The 22135-nt window shown below is 39.9% G+C and overlaps 1 protein-coding gene across 9 annotated transcripts in view; it reads right to left on the bottom strand.

Annotated features, from left to right (window-relative positions):
• The window catches only part of PLXNB2 (plexin B2), a 261101-nt gene that overhangs the window by 81735 nt on the left and 157231 nt on the right, over positions 1-22135 (bottom strand). For all 9 annotated transcript variants that reach the window (XR_010886863.1, XR_010886862.1, XM_013956477.2 and 6 more), the window contains one exon: positions 335-1445. Coding sequence is in view for 7 of the 9 variants with exons in the window: in XM_013956477.2 (XP_013811931.1) it covers positions 335-1445 (1111 nt within the window). In the remaining 2 variants the exon portion in view is untranslated. The remainder of the gene's footprint in view (positions 1-334; positions 1446-22135) is intronic.

The raw sequence follows: 22135 nt of genomic DNA, 5'->3' as shown, positions 1-22135 counted from the left end.
GGACATAACGAATCACTGCATTTGACTTAGTAATTTCCATACCAGAAGGAACCTTTTAAAAAAAGCACACTTATGAAACCAAATAAGACATATCTTTTGGAAGACAACCATTCTTATTCAAAAGGCTCCAAATTATGACAATCTTGCCACCTCTTGCTTGACCTACTCTGCAACCCCCCAATCACACTCCATTTCCAGAGTACTGAAATCTCAGAAGCAGGATTTAATGTCATCTCACAATACTTTAGCTCAAAGCCTCAAAGTCACCTAAAATAAGACACAGTATATTTTACACTAATTCTAACACAGATTCTAAAACTGAGGCTGATATTACCAGTCCCTTTAATCCACATGGGTTTTCTACTGCAAAGAGTTTGTAAAATGCGCTGGTATTCTGATTAGTGTAGCAATCGTTCCGATTTTTTTCCATCTTTTCATTGATGTGCCTCAAGGAAAACACACACATGGCAGATTTTAGAGAGCCGTTATCTTTGTTTACTTTGCTGAAGAGTGCAAGAAGCACTTTGTCATCCAACAGAGTATCCACAGTTTGTTGTTGCTGAGCCATGCTCTTGGCCAGCTCTTCTCCTGGCGTGGTGACGTAAGCAGAATGACAGTGATCATAAGCACCATCATCATCTTTACATCCTAAGTCCATTTCAAAGTAGGAATAATAATGGGCATCGTCTTTGCACAAACGTGCAATAAGCGTGCGGTTATTGACGGGCTGTTTCTCTTGCTGGTTAAAAATAAAATAAACATAATTTTTATACTCAAAGACTGCAACAAATTGTTGTGTGCTTGATGAGTGATATGCTGACTTAACAGCTGCTGAGTCTGTATACATTTCAAAAATGTCTTTCCCATCACTTTCGTAGAGCTGCCGAGTGCTAATTATTATCCCGTTATCATTTGGCCCATTCCCTTTCCCAACAAACAACACTCGGTCATTATTCAAGGAAGTGATCAGTCCCACAGTCCATACATTCTCATCATTGCTTGCTACAAAGGACTTCTCTCCACTACTGTCCACATAATGCACAACTTTTGTAATGTTTTCTAGATTTCTGATGGCACAGATTCCCTTAAAAAGGCTTCCACACACCACAATTGCTTTATCTGCCTTGTTCAGCAACAGTAGCTTGTTATAATTGTCAGTCATTACTGCCTCTTTGCACTGATTTTCATCTATGGGAGGTGTGCACTTTTTGTTATCCTTTTTTGGACCTGTTTCTACAAATTCAAGTTCCTCCATGTTTTCTGTAAGGTGGTACAGAGCATTTACTGCTCCCAAATAGACTCTCCCAGTGTCATTATCCACTGTTAGGTGATTCAGTTCTGTGGCACTCTGAAAATATTTCAGTTCCTCATTTTTGGATAAGGTGAAGCAAAAACAGCTCAAAATGCTCAGTGTCCAGGTCCATAAAGCCATTTCTGTGTAATACCTAAAAGGGAAAAAGAAAAGAAAAACATAAAACATACTTAAAGTTTACATTAAATTCAGCAGCATGAAGGTTTTTTTTTTTTTAGTGTTTTCATACACCAATATATTCATCCTTGTACATATGCAAACATCATGAAGATTATGGAAAGTTTCAAATCATGTTAATTGTCTAGCAATTTAATATGTTGGGGAAGGACGAAACAAGGTCACATGCCTAATTGACTATTATATCACTAACTAGATGATCAGTCCTGCTACAGAGCACAGTGAGGTCAACAGACCATCTGAAACAGGGCAGAGAGGCAAGAAGTGGTAGCGCTTCTCCAGTGAGCTTTGTGTTTTGTGAATTGTTTACTACAGGGATTTTAAAAATAAGCCAGATGATCCCAGTGTCTCAGCTGGCTCCCCCTTACTAGAGGGACAGAAATTACATGAAATTCCTCGAGGCATTCAGAGTTGCAGGACTTGACAGGTAAAGGAAAAAATCCTTCCACTGACTGCAAGTAAGTCTGGATCTGACAGCTGATGCTGTTAAAGAAGGCGTTACACTAGTCCTTCTCACTGGTGCGAAGCTGGAGGGCGGCACAGCCCTTAGTATGTAACATTTCCTTTGACTGCTGGTATGCATCACAGTCTAACACTTCAATTCACTTAAGCAGTGAAACTTAATTGTTTTAAATCTGTTTCAAGAACATCACTTAGAGTTTTGTGGGCTTAAGATTCTGTTACCTGCTTTTTCAGACTTTCTACTTCCAAGGAAGATCACCTGGCTGTTTGCAATTAAACAAACACCTTCTGAAACTTGTAAGAAGGAGCCTAATTTTAACTCCAGGAGTTAAATGAGGAGGCAAGTCCGAACTGGCTTTCTAAGCACACAACATTTTCAGACCTGCAAGTGTTAAGTTATGAAAGCAGAAAACATGCCTTCTTCAGGCGTGCTTGGACATATGGGCGTTAGGGATAAGGCATAAATCACATTTGGAGGAAATACTGAAAAATAAATATGATCCAGAGTATTTTCATTTTGAAAGTTAGTCATGTGACCTCATAGTCTGATGAGAAAGGCATCTGTAAAGTTAAAAGAAATCTTAAGTCAAACCTGAAAATATCAGGAACTGTGAATAGAAGGGGAAAAATAAAACCCAGAAAAGGCAAAAGAGACTTTAACAAAGCAATTTAACAGGGGAAAGTCTTGTAGGAGGATGAAAACAGCATAAAATGCCAAAACAAGGAACTGAAAGAAATAAAAGAAAAATAATAGCGATAAAAAAAACATGCTCCTGTGCCAGCCAAAGCTTCTGTTCTGGCAGTAGCAATAAACTGTGGTGGGATGTGAAAGGGAATTGCCTGAATCATCATTTATACTGGACAACAAGACTTAAATGTCAACAACCAGGCTGCAAAAGGTTTTGAGCAGGGAGGGAAGAGCTGTTGTGAGAACAAACCATCTGCCAGGCCTGAAACCCAGAGCAGCATCACCAGCAATCCAGCAAGACAAATCCTTCCTTCCAGCATTCACTGTGTTTAGCTCCTCAGGGAATGAGCGTGCAACAGTGAGAAGAGTGTTTCTAAAGGAAGAGTGACTCTAACTTCTAAAAAACCAAAACCTACTAAATGTAACTCAAAATAATAACAAAGACAAAATAAAAAGCTATCTTCAGTCTTATTTTGCTAAAACTCATATCATGAATCAAACCGAGTAGTTAACTGTAAAATGAGGTCAAAGAAGAGACAGCACATTACCAAGGGCATAAACCTAACTTCTAATGATAGGCTGACCTCATACGACCGAGTGACCAGGAAATGTCTGAGAATTATACCCTATTTCTGATATATACTGACTTCAGCACATACCTTGAAAAAAATGAAGTGTTAGGCTTCTCTACAGCAACCTTACACCCGCTCCAAAGAGCTCAGAAGAATTCTTATATTATTTGTAAGAAATCATTCTTTTCTTCCTGCTCCTAAGGACCTCAATTTTCCAAACAAGCTTTGATCCCAGCTTACATCTCAGTGGCTAAATGGCATATCATAATGCATGTCATCTAGTTTCAAATATAGTCTCTTACAGTTATTTGCAATGAGATGAAAAAACAGCTTGATATACTACTGCAATGTTGTTTCCTAAGAGTTGTATCATTCTACTACCTATTGTACAAGGATCAAATGCAAAAAAATACAGGTTCTTTTGTTCATGTTTTTCCCACAATGTAAAAAACATGTACAGATCATTGCTATCTCAGATCTCAATCAAAAAAGCCATAAATAGGTGTGCTTATAAACTATGCCTCTAATGAGGGAAAGTAATTTATTGTACCTTAAATTCTGTACTCAGCTCACCCCCACGTCCATTTCTTTCAGTGGAATTAAAAAAAAAAAAAAACTCAAGGATAAAATGTGTCTCTTTAAGATGCATTACTGAATTGTAAGACAGATATTAGAAATGGACTGTTTAACAGTATTCATTAATTTGAATCTCTCCTTTCTGCAGCGTTTTGTCCATTTGTGGCATCCAGCTTAATGACACAAGCTGAACTTCCAATACACATGTCTTTGTCCCATGGGCAGGAAGGACAGTCTTGCTGGTTCATGCCAGAGTCAGGGTTTAAGGAAGATGAATACATTTTGCAGCTCTAAAACAGATTCTTACAAACAAAGCAGTTAATCTCTCTGTATAAAACGGGTAACACTTCCTCCCTGGTATTTGCTTCCTTGTTTACTTGAGAATTAAAATTTGAGGAACAAGGACAGCCTCTTAAGAACCATGTATGGACCCCACCTAGAAGACGACAATTCCAGTTTCATTGGGGACTACAAAATGAATACCAGCAACAAAGTAATGAGAGTTTAATCTTTGTTAGGAAGATCATTAGGTCCATGATGCTCAAATCCCATTAAAAAATACTATAGCAAAAATGTCTCTTGCAAAACTGGCCAGACAAATCCTGTAAGGCACTAGAAAGAAAAGCTTTATTTAAATTATTCAGAACTACATGCATTCTCCATTAATTCTACTTTTTTTTACTTTCTCTTTTCTTTCTTTTTTTTTTTGGCATTCACTTCCTGCCACCCTGGTCTCATGCTGAATATGGTCAGATTATTTCAGACTTCCAGTCAGGGTAACAGTTCTTCCTTCTCTCCTTCCTTCTCCGTATCTACTGATTTCATTTTTTCCCTTTCATCAAAGCAAACAGTAAATAAAAATTAAATACACAATGGAAAAGATACAAAACTAAATCTCCACGCACTTCTAAAAGACCAGACTTAACAAAAGGAAAAGCAAACCCAAATGAAATGAGAGGCACTATAACCACAGCTCATCCTCATCTGCTCTCAACTCAGGTAAGCAGCAGCTGGAAAAATCCTGCTAAGGCTAGCTGCTTGTGGTAGGACCTACCAGGCAGCTATTAGCACAGATGCCCTATTGAGTTAGGTGCTGTGGAAATGTATCAAGAAACATTTTCCTGCTGCAAAAAGCTTCTGTTTTAGATGAACAAGTCAGAGAAAAGAAAAGGAACAACAAAGAAAAGGAGCAAGAAACCCAGGCTGGAGCTGGAGAGTGGAACCCGAGATGTTCAGCATGGGCAAACGTATGTCTAGTGGATTAATCCTGTAACTACACATGAGCCTGTGAGGTTTACTCAAAGTCAAGCCCTGGTCCTGAGAGCTGATGTATGCCCACTGATCCCAGCCTGCATTAGTTTTAAGCACTTGGCACAATCAGGATAAAAGAAGCCCAGTAGAGCAGTTGATTATTATGTTATCATTCTTTTCACTCTCAAAGTCCTGTCTCTATCCTCCTTCTTGCCCTGCCCCGCAATATGATTAAAATCATCTTTATCACTCTCCCATCAAGATTAGCTGAACTGCATAATCATTGCCTTCTGAGCAAACCCTTGGACTTCTCCCTTTTCCATCTCTGCCTTCCCCATCCCTTCCCCCATCCCCAAATACTCTTCTTGCAAAAGCTATTCTGACTCTTCTGCTTTATACAGGGCTGAAAGTCATTTCTATGAACATCCTGAAAGGATGGTAATAATAATAAACATATTCCCAAAGCAGAAGAATTTTATTATAAAAATGTGCATGTTAATTAAAAAAACAGTGTGAGTAACATATAGCCGCTCTCCAGTCACTCCGAGACTTGGCAGGTGACAATGTTATTTGGTGATAAGGACAATATGATATTAGCCGCCAAGTACTTTAAAAGAAATTGACTGAAACCAAGCAACTTCTTGCTGCTTACAAGGAATAAGAAACTCTACAAGTTACGCACAGGAAGTGCAGAGCACCCAGGAGAACATTTTCATACAGCGGAAACTATTATAAAATGACACTGTACTGAAATGACACAGCTATCAGTGCTCTGTCCTATTTCTAAGCGGATCAATTTAAATTTAAGTACATATATGTTTTTTTCTCAGACAAGACCAATAACCTTAGGTAGCAGTTAATTCTTCAAAAGATATGCAGAAAATAAAGAGCATCTATAATCCACAAGCACAAAGTGAGCTTCAATTTGACCTCATACTCCTCTTGTAAATATACTCAAAAATTCAGCAGAGACATTTATATGGATATGTCTGTAGCTTTCCTCCTTTACTGCCCAGTCCTCTGCTGTACCTGTATGCAAGAACCTTCAACTTCTCAGCCATCCCCAGTTCTTTTTTCTGTCTTAAACAAAACTTTAGCTTTATGTTACTTGATTTCTTATATTAATTTCAGCTGAAGTGAAAGCATATCAAATTTTGCCTGAAATCTAAATAATTGTGGGCTAAAACAAGTGATATTCCCAAAAATGCTGAACAAGAAAGACTTCCTCGTGTAGGAATAATTGTGTCCGTTTATCTTCTGGGGTGTTTCTGCAGAGAAGTTCTTTGCGAAACCATACCATATTGAAGTAAACTCTGTTACATCATCTAGTCTAGACAAAGTTTTCTTCCTTGAAATTCTGGGTTTAGAGACAAACACTTCTGCCAACAGATCAGTTTGCAAAACTGATCTAATATGCTTTTAGAGTAAGCAGTGCAGAGAACTCTGGTTCCCGCTGCAAACTCTCCCCTAATCAGGAGGAACCCCCCCCAGATCTTGCAACATAAAAAGGTAAAAGTCCAAAGGAGCCACCCAAATGGCTTAGAGATTTTTAGTAAAGAGAAGAGAATTAAGAGAAAAGAAATTTCTCTTCTCCCTCATTTTGGGCAACTTTGATTTTAGTTTCAGATAGGTTTTCTATAAGTTAAAAATAATTCAGTTTTCATTTTTAAGCTAAAATAATTCAGAACAGAAATCACAGAACCTGTGTTAGATAGGAGATGAATAGAAATTCGGTTGGGATTTCAAAGTTGCTAATTTCTGTGAGAACTGTAGGTAAATGGGAACAGTTCCCACCCCCTCCTACCACCACTCTTTTTACTATTCCCTAAAGCTCATCAAAGATGCAGTTCACTGGTTCAGAGAAGGAATCACCTAGTAAGAAACTCCACAGGATTCACACACATTTCCTAAGAGGGAGGCAACATCCTGGAAAGGCTTTGGAAGAAGAACAACTTCTTTTGTAGACTATGGCAGAGATCCAAAAAATTCTTTGTAGAAACAACCAGAATAGTGACTGCTGTGAGAGGTGACTATCCCTTTAGTCGTGATGGTTTCCTGTTAGATTGTTCCTTCTTCGGGAGGTCACTTTGTGGAAAACAAAAAACCAATATCCATTTCTTCAAAAGATGTGATACCCTTTACTGCTCAAACGTAAAAGGATTCATTTTCCTTCTCTTTCACTGTTCCTCAAAACACAATTTGCTAAGCTATAAGGCATCTTGGTATGGGACAAATCATCACATCTGGTCAGATTGCTAAAGAAGTGGCAACAAAAGGGACAAATACTTATAACACAGATTATATTCCTGATATGAAAGACAAAAGTTTGCCAGACAAGGTCAATCTTAATCATTTTTCTTATATTTTAAATGAGTAATCATCAATAATATAAGCTTTATGCTTTTTTTAACAGTTATACTGATAGAGATGATGGATCTTCTTTTATAAGGAGCATTGCAAATTACAGATTTGCAAAGGAAATAATGAATGCTACCCTCTCGGTCCCTGTGCATTCTGCAGGTGTTTTGCTGTGATCCCTGGATAAAGTAAATGGACAAAATATGGAACAATAAACTGAGGTCACAGAAAATTAGTGTTTCCTATACCATGGGTTCATCTGTCTGGGCAAGCATGAGCTGTGCCCGAGGGCTCCCAGAAGAGTGAACCCATCACTTGTGTCTGCAGCACCAGAACAGGCCAATGGTGGCTGGGAGATGAGAGAGCATATACCCAGTGGTTCACTGGGGAGAGGGGCGAGGGGGGAAAGGTCGCTGTATCTCTGAAGAACCTTATTTTTCACAAGACCTGAGGTATCAGCAGTGGCTCTTGCAGAAAGAGCTCATATAACTCCTTTTCTGAGACAGACCATTAACGTGAACGGACATTGTGGGACATCCCACAGTATGGCTAGCTGGGAGATTAAGGGTTCAGAAAGGATGAAGCAGCGTGGCATATATGAGGCTGCTCAAAGAGAACTTTACGGACTTTTTTGGACCTTTACTACCAAGGTCAGCCACATATCATCATCAGATGAGTTTGAGAATCTGTACCACCAGTCATGGTACCAGAGGTCACCAAACCTGCCACCTTCCTCACGCCTCAGAGTCTCCAAGGAAGGGGGGAAATCAAACATGGAATTTCATCCAGCTCTCATATCTCTGGCAACTACTGCAAATTGGATTCCTGTATACAAACAGTTCAGAAACCCGAACAGTCCTTCACTTCAAAAATGCTTCCCAATCCCAACATGAAAAAGATTTTTCAAGGCTTTACAGCTGAAGCATTAGCTAACAGCTGTGGAGCACAACTGCTTTCCACAGCAGATCCTGAATCCACAAGGATCCCAGAGTGTCCCCACAAAGGCCTCTCAGACTTGGTGAAAAATTGGCAGGGTTGAGTGAAAAGTTTAAATGAGTCAAATTGCTAGCAAATTCAGAGTTCACAGCAATAATTATGCCATTAGCTTCAAACTAAATTAATACACTACTAGTAGTCTGAATGAAAACCTTCCATCCAAACACACCTAAACTCCAGAATCTTCAATATTCTGATCCAGATCCAAACTCAGACCAAAAGAGAGGAGGAGGAGGAGGGTAAGTCTCAATTTTGCAACTAGGACTCATTCAAAAGAGCATTAACAGCAGCTAATGAGACTCAGAAAATGTATGCTTAAATATTTTGCAGTCCAACTCAAGAAATTCCAATAATGTGCTGTCTTTGCAACATCAGCAGGTAAACCAAAAAAGCAGAATTTTGTAGATTTATATGAACTCTCTGAAGCAGAGCTGTGCTGCACAAAGCTGAACTCTAATGAATTCCCTCGTTTATTACAGCCAGATCAGCCCCGGTTTTGATTTCTAAAATCTCTTCTACCACAGATTCTGCTACAGTCCAAGATTTTTTTTTTGGAGCTCGCAGGAATCAAAACAGGAATTCTGTAAATGAAAGTACCTTCAGAGTTCACAATGCCAGCTAGCTTAATAATAATCAATAAAAATAGCTACTGAGAAAAGACCTTATTCCATAGCATTAGATATTAACAATTACTGGGTATAAAACACTCTGATATACGGGTAGTTTATGCCAAAAAGGGCTCTTCAAACCCATATTTTTATTATTGTAATTTTTATTATAAAGACAAGTGTTTATATTACCACCTCAAATAAGATCACTGCATATGTGTAATTCCAGTCCCACGTATCCATTCATCACCACCCAAGAAAAGAGGAGAACACTAGAAGGCCTACACATTCCCTACACAAACTGGCCTTTTTGCACCATATCTCATTTCAATTTGGGCTTCTGTATTCAGCCCTCCCATCTTTTTTGTTATTTCCTCCTATATTCAGTAGAAATAAAACCATTTTTATGAGGCCTGGCTTTCTCGGTTTTACAAAGATGTAGTTGACCTGCAAGAAAAACAGCCGAGTGATGTGCTTCATGGCAGGCAGCTGCCTCGGCAGGAATTCGAACCAGGAGATTCCTTGGCTTTGGCAAAACCACAGGGTCCCCCAATAAAAAAAAAAGTTTTTTATTTTTTTCAAACATCACTGAGCGCTGAGCACAAAACTGCCTTATGGACCAGATACCCAGCTGTATCTGGTGCTTCACCCGGTCTGCACACCAGTCTGCCGCCTGTGCAGGACCACAGGCCCCTGCAGATCCCGGAGCACTGGCGACGTGGGGGCATCCCAGCTGCGTGACAGGAACCGGCACCATGGCACCCACGACTGCCAGCTCGGGGCAAGCACCGGCTCATTTCACCCCTTCTGCAACTCAGGAAAACTGGTTGCTTTATCTGAGGACCCAGCAGAAAATGCTAGAGAGCCTAGAGCATGGGAAGGAAACACCAGAGCGCTAGGACAGCTTTAATTCATCGGCCTTGCCTGTGCTAATGAGGGTATTGCAGCTCAAGGAAAAAAATGCATTTATACTGATAGTAAAAGGACTCTGTGTCACTAGCTCCATGCTACAACAACGAATTGCTTGTTTTCAGTGCTAAGGTCATCTTCAAGGACTGTTTTTGGACTTCCCCTGGAAGAAACAAGAAAGGAGGGGGATTTTTTTCCACAGTGCGAGGGAATCTGAGCATGACCATGTGGAAACAAACACAAACTATTCTGGCTCCTTCCTTGCCAGACCCAGTCCTCTCTCGTAATTAACCATTAATCACACGCACAAAAAATCGGATCCAAAGGACGACATTTCCAGCATGCGCTAAGCTTCACTTTCCCTAGAACGGGGGCAGGCGAGACGCGCGAGGTCACCCACAGGCAATCCATCTCCCCCTAAACACAGAAGCGGCAAACCGCGCTCTGCATTTCAAACGCGGGCCACCGCAGCCCTTTGCAGCGCCGTCCCGCTTCGGTGGCGCCCACGGCATGCAAATGCCCCGAGCTGACTTCAGCAGGGCAGGAGAAGGTCGGTGAGCAGCCAGGAATTGCCCTGCTGTGGCAAAGCCATGCACAACGGCAGACTGACTCCTGAAGCTAAGTGGCGTTTTGGCGCAAGGTGGGGCCGTGATTTTTTTTTCTTCCTATTAAATTAAAATGTTTTGAGACTTCACAGAACAATCATGTACAAGCCTCGATGATAAGGCAGTATGAAATTTATAAACACATAGATCAATAAAACACAAACATGGCAAGTAATTTATTCAGCCCTGTGCAGCAAAACCTCTTTTTCCCTAATTCTGCCCCTTAGTTGACAGTGTTTGCTGTGTGATTTTGTGTCTCATCATCGTATTCTTCTGTTTCTCATTATTTTGTTTTCCCATTTGGGTTTAACAGGTTCTCGCATCCTTCATTTTAATGCAGTCATCTGGCTGTGCCAATGATTTATCCAGGAAATTCGGAGAGGTGGGACAGAAGCGCTGTGAAAATGGGAGGCTGGGAGCCGCACTAAATGGAGCACTGTCTACGTACTGTACTTAGGCAGCTGATAATGCAAGCCACAAAGAGACAGAGTGGCAGAGGAGGATGGGGAAAATTCTTGAAATGGAAAGTTTACTGAATGTCAGGAGCCAAGAAGCACATAGCTGAGGAATGCAGAATTTTCCTGGCTTCTGCTGCTGCTGGAGATAAATTGCAAGGTTTTGTCTGGTTTGTCTTTCTTTAAATTCTTTAAACTATCATTTGTACCATTTGTATGTCCACAGTGGTGTCGCTCATTTTGTTTACTCTGAGATTAAAGTTTTTTTTCTCTGCCCTTAAAATTAATGTCCATGACACTTTTTAAAAATCCATTTTAATTTTCCTCCCTTACAGATCTTTTCACATCTTCTTACAGCTCCTCCTTCCCCCACCTTCTTCTTTTCTTCTCAGGCACAGCATCCTAGCTTTCCTCTCCTACAGTTGCTACTATTCCAGCTTGAATACTCTTGTGGAAAGTCTCTGATGACAAAGCAGGATGTAGATGAAAAAAAAAGGGGGGGAAAAAAGAACAAGAACCTCAGATGATTTTCAGACCTCATTATGGAAGTCAGAAACACTCACTGCCTCATTGACTTTCTATCTCAATTCATATCTGGTCTGGAAACATCTCTTCTGTTTCTTGACAACATTTTTGTTTTCCCTCCTTCTGCCTTTCAAACAGAGGAATGAAAAAGAAAATACAACAAAAAATACTTAACTCCATGGCGCCTGTTGGTTTTAGATACTCAGTGGTCACTCCAGCTGTGGGTGAAGGAGCAAACACGTGCACTGAAGAGATGACAAGCAGGCGCCACACTGCAGCAGGAGAAGCTGAAGCAGAGGTGCACTGCATGGGTGTGACAGTGCAGCAGAGACAACTGCGGGGCAAGCTGGTCCGGGAAAGGTGATGAATATGAGGAGAGCAGGGAAAAGGAGGGGAGATGCATGGCACCAAGCCCGGATCAGCTGGGATAAGCAGAAGAGAAGCGTGGCAAGAAAAGGCACTTGGTAAATATCTGGGGAGGCTTTTAACATAGCTAGGAAATGAGTGAAACACAATCCACAAGATAGAAGGCTTGCAGCAAATCAGATTGCTAAAATAAATATCACGTGCAGTATAAAGGGTTAAGCAGCAGAGATACAAATAAATACAGAACAGGCTGTGTGGTACTGAGTTGCATTTGATTGCATTCATTCATTTATCCATCATGGCTTTCTATCGCCACAGGCGAGAGAAGACAAAACAGAATTGCAGCATTTTGACTTGTATTTACCTTTTGCTTTTTTCAAACATAGGAGGATGGAATAAATGAAAGGAACGTTCTTTGTTCTAATGGAATCGTGGCTGCTTGTGCACATCCAATCTGCCCGTACCGAAACTGGGCACGCTTGTTCCATGTTTCTATTCATTACATTTTACTCCAAATTTATACAGCCAGTTAACCAGTAACTTGCACAGATCTGACAGCAGCACCTACCTGTACTGATCTATTTAATGGCCTGTCGGCAATACCATTATAAAATCCTCTTTTTATGGATGCATAACACAGTCGTAAAATGTGTTTTCCTAGCTTCAAAATTGTCCAACTTGATTCCATCTCCAGGAGCACTTTATTTTTAAAAGTAGCACGGTACAATGCGTGATGAAAATATATTACCATCCATTTCACACTGATCCCTGCCCAACCCCTCCAAAACGGAGGTCCTTCTTTTAAAATTACAACCCTCAGCCACACTGAACACAAAACTACAATTTTGGTAGAGCAGCTCTAATGCATGTGAGACAGGTGTGAATCAAACCAGTGTGTTTAGACAGGCTCAGGACCCACTGCGGTAAAACCAGCCAACCAGTTTCAAAGGGCCGGGCTGTGTCCCAACAGAGCATATCTGGCTGCTTTTTAAGCAGTTAAGATCAACCATCCAACTCTGTTTCACATGAAGTTCGTCACTGCAGCATTTTCACCTGCCTGCCCTAATAGGAGCAAATAGAAACAAGTGCCATCGAGCTTGGTGCACTTTCTAGCGCCCAGCAGGTGCAACTGATCCCCACCAAGAGCTCCCTGTGCTCAGTCCAGGAATTGTTTATGCTCTGTGTTCAGGGCTCAGATAGGATTTAGGTGATGCATAAACTGTGCACACAGCTCTCTGCAGGGTGCAATTTTTACCCAGAAAAGCTGCTGTCCAGTAAGTGCATGCATGTGTAGTCTTTCCCTCTATACCCTGAAACTCCCCCCGCCAGCCTAAATCCCAGAATTTGTCCCCATACTTATTAGTCCCAGATTTACCACTTTCTCCTGTCAGATACCCTCTTCAAAGGCATTCAAGAACCACAATTCATGTCCCTAAAGATCACGAAATGGGATTTTTAGGTGTGTGGAGGTAAAAAGCAACAGACAAACAAACCAACCCTTCTACTCCTACCAATAACAACCCAAGGTTTGGGGGATATGTTCATCTGCCTTCTGATCCTGGAGACAAGCCATTCTCAAATTTAAACCGCTCCCCGACCCCAACAACTGACAGACTCAGAAATGTATCTTTAAAGCAAAAGATAAAAAGAAATAAAAAAGAAAGCTCTTCATGCCCTAAATAAAACATCTGGTTTCGTTTTCCTAACACCCCAGAGTTAACCCTTTGTAAGAGTTGGTAACTCTAAACTCTATATAAACTGGCTGACGAGCTGGGCTAACCACAGTCCAGTTAAGCATTTTCCTGCTATTGGCGGCATAATGCCTTTTTAACCTTTTGCTTAAAGAAATGCTCCTAAGGTACTCTGATGAAAAACACATGATTAGGTACGTTCACAGTGACAAGTCTCCCCGTGAGCTGCGGACATCCACTCCCAGGCGTTTTTGCCAATGCTGGGGCAGGGCATGTCTGAAACCCAGCTGCAACAGGGCAAGTTTCTTCTGCACATTTATACCAGGATAAAGAGGCCACCGTGAGCGGCTGTTCAACAGCTGGTGGGAGCGTTTGTTTTCTGGCTGGTAAGCATTTTTGGACACACGATTTAGTACAGCCAATAAGGGTAAGCTACATTATCAGCGACAAATACAGAGCAATGTAAATCCTCCTACTTGCTTGACTAGTTTCATCCCACATGCCTAATTATTCAGGCAGCCTTCAAAGATTTCTGTTGGGCAGCTTTTGTCATGCATCTTCTCAGCTCTTAGGCTAAATGTTTCTTTTACGGCACCCACTGATGTGGTTAAAAGGTCTAATCCAAGTATAGTTTACAATGTTTGCTTTGTATATAGGGTACTTTGGTATTTGTGTCTCAAATCTGAATTTAGAGTGGCTGCTCCATATATTCAGAAATTTTGTACAGTAGATAAACTCTAAGTTGAACCATGGCCTGCACACATTCTAATAGAGAATATATATCAAGAAAATTCTTATAACATGATCACCATGCATAAATACTTTTCTGAACTGTTTGAAAACAAATAAGCTGAAAATTTATTGGACTACATTAAGACACAAAGTTTATAGTGCTGGTGGGCATGTGTAATAAGGCCTGTGTCTCAAAGCATGACATCACTGAAAACAGAATCTGCATTTCCTTGCAAAGCAATATGACAGTCATAATTAAGCTGTTTAATATATAGATTCTGAAGCATTTATCTGGATAGTTTTATTTCCAAGTAATGAAAATTGCATAGGTCACAATTGTCTCAGAAACACTACTGATTTTACACGTGGTGCATAAGGAAATATTACTGTAATAGCCAAAGAATGTGAGTTTTTGTACATGCTGTGTATTTCATGAGATAAGTCATTGTGTAGACTCAAATAAAAAGTAACAAATTTAAGGGCCAGTTTGCCCTGTAAAATATTCTCCCTAATCCTCGTAAAGATATGCGTCTTGCTAATCCTTCTGTCTGAAAACATTTTTGTGAATGACTTTGAACATTTCTATCACATTTTATCAGCTTTAAGCTGATCTAATTTCTCTAATTTTCACCAGGTTTGTCTGTCCAGATATCAGACTTTTATACTTGATCTGGTTTTGTATAAAACCCCCAGAATGTTACATTTTAATTTCCAAAGCAGACATTTGTCTTCATCTGCATCTTGTAAAGTACTAAGCACCTTCTTGGCCCTTAATAAATTAGGAGCAATGACCGACGCATCAGGTAGTAATAGCATCCAATTAGTGATAATGTATGATGCTTGCTTAAGTGTTATGAGTCACATCATAGCGCAGAGATATTTGCCCGTTCATGCTGCATGCCCTGGGTATGATGTACCAGCTCTCTGCAGCCATGACACAGAGTGCCAGCACAGCCTAAAAATCCCAACCCCTTGCCCTGATCTTCAGCGTGAATTTCTACATACACTTAGATGCTAATAGTTTGGGCACTAATGACTACCATCAGAAATGTTGCATCTCCAAGTTTTAAATATGCCTGTTCACCAAGCTTGTGACAATAAGATGACCACACACGTTTGTTAAAAACATGAGGTTACAACCTGCCAAGCACATGGAAGGTTTTGAAGCACTGGAAACTCTTCTGTGGATGTGTTTTCCCTTCCAAAACAAAGCTGGAAACCAATCCTGGAGGCCAGAAATCCCATTTCCACCAGTGGGGGCTGGAGTCTCAGTACAACCAAGTTCTCAACAAGAGATAAATTTTCAACTGGTTTCTGCTGTGAGCTCACAGAGCCTGTGGAGTCACATCAGAGGAGGCTTCACTCCGAGATGTGAGTGACTTGTATATCCTATGATGTTCTGCAAATGATTTGTTAACACAATCTACCATCAAATGAATACACACCACCTCCCACAGAAAACAGTGGGAGTTGTACATGTATATCTGAGCATATTTTTTTCCTCGATAGCTTTCTACAGGACTTAAATGATGACATAAGGAAAAGCCAGTGGGAAGTTCAAATTCCCTGTTCATATGATGGGAGAACAGTAGGCATGAATTGTAAAAAAAAAATGTAAAATTGTAAAAGAAAAATTGTAAACAAAAGTAAGCATTATAGAGACATTCAGCAATTTACTAAAGTACCAAAATGTGAGGATGTTTGAGATGATAGAGATCATTCATTCAGTAAAAGTTCTGAAATTCATGTTAGCTTGCTCTGAAAAATCAAGTAGTTGCAGTTCACCAAGGCTTTGTCTCTGGACTAGTTCTGTATCAGCATCTGTAACCTACTGGAATTTATTCAGGCTGAGTACACTGTCATTTGATATAGTTAATGTCATCGGAAAGTGAACTCCTAGCACTGATTCAAAGAAAAATGGCACGGAGAAGAGCTGGTATCAAGATGGAATCACGCTTGACAAGGGAATCGAGCAAGCAAGCTACTGGGCCCCAAATTTGAGCAAGTTTTAAAGCCTCAGTGGTTCAGTTTCCAGTATGCAACACCGGGGTACAGTGTTTTTATTCCTCTGTGAAGGATACACGACACATGGGAAAAAGCATTTTATAAAATAAGAACTTACCTCATGAGAAGATTCAAAAAACAAAACACCTAGACAGCTCCAGTACATTGCTAAAACTTAGCCACCCTATCCAACTTTCCTTACAGGTATGGGTAAACTTCTTCAGACAGAAAATTCAGATTATTTCAAACAGAAATGTGTATCCCTACTTATTTATTTTTAAAGTCAGAATGTCTATAAAGTACAGTCCTTTCTGTTTTGCTGGTCCCTGGCGGTGGGGACTGAGGGAAGTCCTGGAGTCCCCACAGTGTGTCCAGCTCTGCTACGTGGTGTGAAGGATGCTGAAGCCACGGCCCCTTCACTCGCTCTAGCCTCCTTTCCAGCACAACCACATTTGCTTCACGGTCACGTTGTGGGCAACATTTACACACAAGCAAAACAAGAGTAACAAATGCTTTTAATGATGGCCTCCTTGCCTCAGGTTTGACCATACATGGTGGCTAAAAAATGGTAAACAAAAGCATTTCCTACCTACATTTAGAAAGAACTACAGCTCTGCAGTAGGGAAACTATAATGCAGATTAGTCTGTATTTCCTAGTATATGCCCAGGAAGTTAAAAGTCATACTACTCTGTCTGCTTACTTGATGTTTGAAAGCACTTCCTACCACCAAAATATCAGTAAATTCTCATGCAGTCTCATCCTACAAAAAAACTACAGAAGTGAACCATTGATTTTAATAAAAGCAGAAACTGCCTGTACTGAAAAAAGACAACACGTTTTTAGCCCCAGCTTTCACAGATTTGCACTGTTTACCTATGGTGTGATACCCAGCAGATGGAAAAGCACACAATTACATGATCACACTTGTTTAGGTTTTAACTTTGCCTATACTCATTTGTCTTATTTGTTTTTTAAGTAATTTTTAAGTCAATATTTAAAATTTAATTTGTTTAGACTCAGTATAAATATTTATTTGGACATAGTTATGCTTATGTCAAATAGGACTATTCAATTACATTGATATAATCAGACATTCAGTTATATTAATCCAACTTGTGGATTCAGACAAGCCTTTGAAAAATAAAAGCATTAATTGTGCACAAAGATTTACAGAAAGGAATGATATGAGAACACCACAAGAAGAAATAATTTACTCCCTAAAAGTCTTGAGAAACTGACCATCCTCTGGGACAAAAAACCACAATACAACAACCCAGAAAATACAGCTATTGAAAAATTGCCTGTGAAATGGAATAATGATAAGAATTGCCTATCTTTGGTGCTTCTGTTATTGCATTGAAATAATTGATCCCTGATGCTAAAGACAGCAATACTCATGGGATTCAAATACTCCAGACTTTAATGAAGTCTCTCTCTCTAGCAACGGATTTAAAGTATGCATACTCCCACCGCACAGTGCCTTCAGCAAGAGAGTCAGTGCTTTAATATTAAAGCACTGCAAGTATTCAGACTGAGGAGGTTATAATTCAAAGAGCAAAGCAAGGTCACCCTGCAGTCTCACCATTATGTGAGGTACACTCACTACGATGGTCAGAGGAGAGGGCCAGATCCCCTATTCCCATACTAAAAAAAAATCCAAGGCAACTCTGAGGCTAAAAGACTTAGCCACTGATTTCAAAGGCCATGGCTTGATCTGAGTGCATCTGGAAAAAATGCACTTGGCCAATCAGGTAATTAAACAAACATCTCCCCCCTCAAAAATATCTTTGCTCAGCAGGAATGTTGTTTGCTTATTTGCAAAAGTTCCTTAACTTGTAGCATCTTTTTCATATCCTTCCAGTCTAGGTCAAATCCTGAGAATAAGTTTAATAACTGCTGAAAAAACAATGCAACATTTCTGTGTCAGATGGCTTTAGATTTCTTTGTGCCAGCCATTTGAAAGCTCACACTTTCACTATGACGGAGAGAGCTGCATCCGTAAGTCTCTCCTGTACAGCAAGCCCTGGTTACGGTGCTCTAGAAACTGGGTGTCTTTATTGGTGACACAAATTCAGTATTTTATTGTTTATAGTAGCCTTCAAGTAGCAGCATGACAGTAAAAATAACCTATCGATTTGGAAGGAGTAACCACCTTTGTCTATCAACTCGATCGATGGTCAAGTCCCCTTCCCCTTCCAGCCCTGCTTCCAGGCCTCTGCACAGAATGGCCATAAATCTGCGGTAGGTGTATATGGAGAAACTTCTTAATTTCTAGTACAAGCCAGGCCTCTCCGTTTTATACATTCTGGAGTACTACACTAATAATCATATACAACCCCCACAGTAGTCTTGTTAGCCTGACAGGGATCAGCACTTTTATTAATAACACTTTTTTAAACTTAACTGCAACTGCTGTTTGATTTATGAAGTCCTTTGCAAGCTTCCGAGTGATTTGCACAAAATCACTATGATCTGCACACAGGAATTGCTTCACCCAGCACTGAATGAGTAGGGTGACACAGTACCTATTGTCCCAGCATCAGCAACCCTACCCAAGAACATCTTTTCACATATGACCTCCTCCAATTAAATAAACAGAGCAATTTAGATAGGCAGAAGGTAATTATTAGGGCTGGAACCTGGCCAACTCACTGAAGAGGGAACACCATTCTTTGCAAAAAGCTTTATGTTGTTTAGCAAAGTTTAACGACTGGAAGCTTTCAAGAGTGCTGCACTGCATTGCACCCATAGTGATGGGACATCCAAGTGTAACAGTGCTCCCTTCATACCACCACTGGCGACAGCTGGGAGGTCTTGGGCAGGACGGCTTGTTTCCAAAAGGTGGTTGAAAATAAATGGCTTTCTACTCCACTTCTTTTTTGCCCTAATCACCTATATCTTAATTGCACCCTATTTGTTTTAACCAAGAATAGGTAAATGAGAAATCAGGACTGTGTGTTGTTTTCATTTGGTGGAATTACCAAATCTTGTTCTTTAAGGAAGGATTTAAACTGCTTTCCCGTATCACTGACTTCTTTGCCATTTATTTTTTTAATGGAAGGCAGAGGAGGAAGAAAGAGGAGGGTGAAATATATCGAGAGAGAACTTAGAAATAAGTCTCTTCCTAATTGCTACATGACAATTGTGAGAAGCGCTGCAGTTCTACACGGGTATAGCCTTCATGTCAGTGTAGTGACAGCAGAGGGAGGAAAAAAACCTCAGCTCTTCTGTGTGGAACTGAGTAGTCAAAGACATTTCCTTTTTGTGTAATTAACCCCCCATCTTTTTTCTATAAAAATAGGAAATGTACCATACAGTCATTTCCAATTCAGACTGGTTTCACTGAGCCCACACCACAGCCCCTCGATCCCACCCACCCAAAGGACCTCCAACGCGAGAATCGCCCTCACTACTCCCAGAGAGAACAGGATGCAGCAAAAATGAATGAAATATTTGTAATAGCCTTATCCTCTCTGCTCCTTTCAAAGCCCAGTCCTACACTGGCCCTACACTGAGCTTTTTGTTGCTGGCAGGTTTGAAGAAGGACTGAGTATTAGTTCTGCTTATTTGAGTAAGTTACTCTTCAAACTCCTTTTTTAGCCTGCCTAATTGCATTCAATTTTCAACCTACCACAGTTAAAAATCTCTTCTCATTTTCTTGTTTGGACATGACATCAGGTTTTTGAATGATACTTCCTTGTTCCTAATTATGTTCCTTACCTACACTTCAGCTACTCCTCCTTCTTTTTACATTTTTGGTCTTTCTTAATAGTTGGTGCATGCTGACCCTGCGCTTCCAAAAGTTTGTCTCACCTCAAATGCACTTCTAGGGTTTATTTCTAACTGCCCACATTAGCCAACTTGTAATAAGCTTTCTCTTTTTTATATAGTTCCCTTTTCTGAAGCTGAACACAAAGTGTAAGGCTTTTTTTAGCCTATGCTGGAGAAAAAGGAAATATAAATGGCAGAGAAAAAAATGGAACTGCCGCAAGAATGGCATACACTTCCTGCAGCACCTAGGTTCAGTCTGGTACCAGCTTTCTCTCAGGCCTTTAACTACACAGCTTCAGACAACTATTATTTTTATATTGTGATAATGACTAGAGGCTCCAGGGTGATTCAGACCCTGGCCGTGCCAGCTACCGTGAAAAGCAAACAGATACTGCCCTATCTTCAAGTTTACAGTCTAAACCAACTTGTTCTTAACTGACAAGTAACTGCTACACCTGGCGTTCTTGCTGAAACGTCTACTGGTGAGAACCTTCCTCAAACAGAAGGCAAGTTTACACATTATTTAATAACAGCCTAGTATAAATGAAGAGCTGTCAAGAGAAAGTATGCAATTTTGAGTCTTGAAATTATTTCAGTAAACTTTTTTCAATAGCTTGGACTAATTAGATAGAAACTTCCTGTTCAAACAAGCAGTCTTTCCCCTTCAATCTTCATAGTCTCAAAGAGAATATTATTTAAAATATGGAGGTACTATTAAAATTTGAGATTCCATCCAATTAAACATCGATACAGGAGGAAAATTATCCTTTTAAGAGATTACTAACAGCACACTGGTTTCTGTTGTCCACATGGGATCTTGAAAATTGACTGGCTGCATGGAGCTTGACATTTTATACTACTTCAGTGTAGAAATGGAGCAGAATTACAGAACAATTATTGATAAGTATGCAACTGTGGCACCATAAAAGCCCCATGGGTAAGACCAATCTAAGGAAAAAGAAATGAAAAAACAGCTTTTGCTTTTTTTCTTTTTTTTTCTTGTTTGCACAGTTGGAAATGTATTCCCTGCTGTTTCATATTTCCTATTCTGATTAAAAGTGTTACCTACTGCATTATTCTCTTCAAGGCCTGGGTTTTCTAGGTGAAAGCATCATTAGAAACACAGAGCCAAGGTAAAGAAATGGGGCTGAATTGAAAAACTCTTTAACTATACAAGAAATAAAATGTATTTTCCCAAATGATGCTTTATACATGGCAGAAATTGCTTCCCACATCAAATTCAAGCCACATTCAAATAATATAAGAACTTCAAAGACAAGTAAGACATTTATATTTTTAGCAACAAACAGGTTTGGGTACAATACTGGCTATTAATCCTGGTCAGCACCCAAGGCTATCAGCTGTTCTTCTTGGAAGTCTTCTTAAAATCTTTTTACCCTTCTTTCTCTGCAGAGCCCTCAGGAACTGACAGAAAGACTACAGCATATCTTAAGAGACATCTACATCTTAGCACAATAAAAGAACCAGAGGCCTCACCTTTTTGAGTTAAACCTCTCACGTTCTGATCTAGAAGAATTTTTTTTTTATATATAAAGCATCAGTTCTCTCACTATTATTCTAGTAACTCTGTCTTAGAGGTGAAAGAAGCAGGCTGATTCTCTGATAGCTCGGTTTCTGACCTTTTTCCTAAGTGACTGTGCCATTAGTTTGTTTTAAAATGTAAACAATCTAATTATAGTGATAATGGCAAAGGAAGATAAATACGCTGGATTTGATTAATGCTGATGCTAGAAGTTGTAATAGGAAGTCAGCACTTCTTAAAACTTTCTTCATACCGAGATACCATGAACTCCCATTCATTTTATCCTGTTTACATTAGGCATTCTGGTACAGCAGTGACCCACATAGCCCTTACATTTTTCTTTTAGACTTCCAGCTTGAGAAAAATAGGGCTCAGGTAAAACATATTTTGACTTTTGACATTCCTGCCAATTGCATTCGGAGTCCAGTCGTTGCCTACAGCCACACAACCACCAGTATGTATCTTTTTCTAACATTAAGTTTTTGAAAATCTTATCAAGCTGAAATCTTGGGAATGAGATCCTTCCAAACTGA

Source organism: Apteryx mantelli, chromosome 1 (genome assembly GCF_036417845.1).
Source record: "Apteryx mantelli isolate bAptMan1 chromosome 1, bAptMan1.hap1, whole genome shotgun sequence".
Taxonomy (NCBI): domain Eukaryota; kingdom Metazoa; phylum Chordata; class Aves; order Apterygiformes; family Apterygidae; genus Apteryx; species Apteryx mantelli.
The sequence above is the reverse complement of the archived record's forward strand: the minus strand, read 5'-3'. Positions and strand labels throughout refer to the sequence as shown.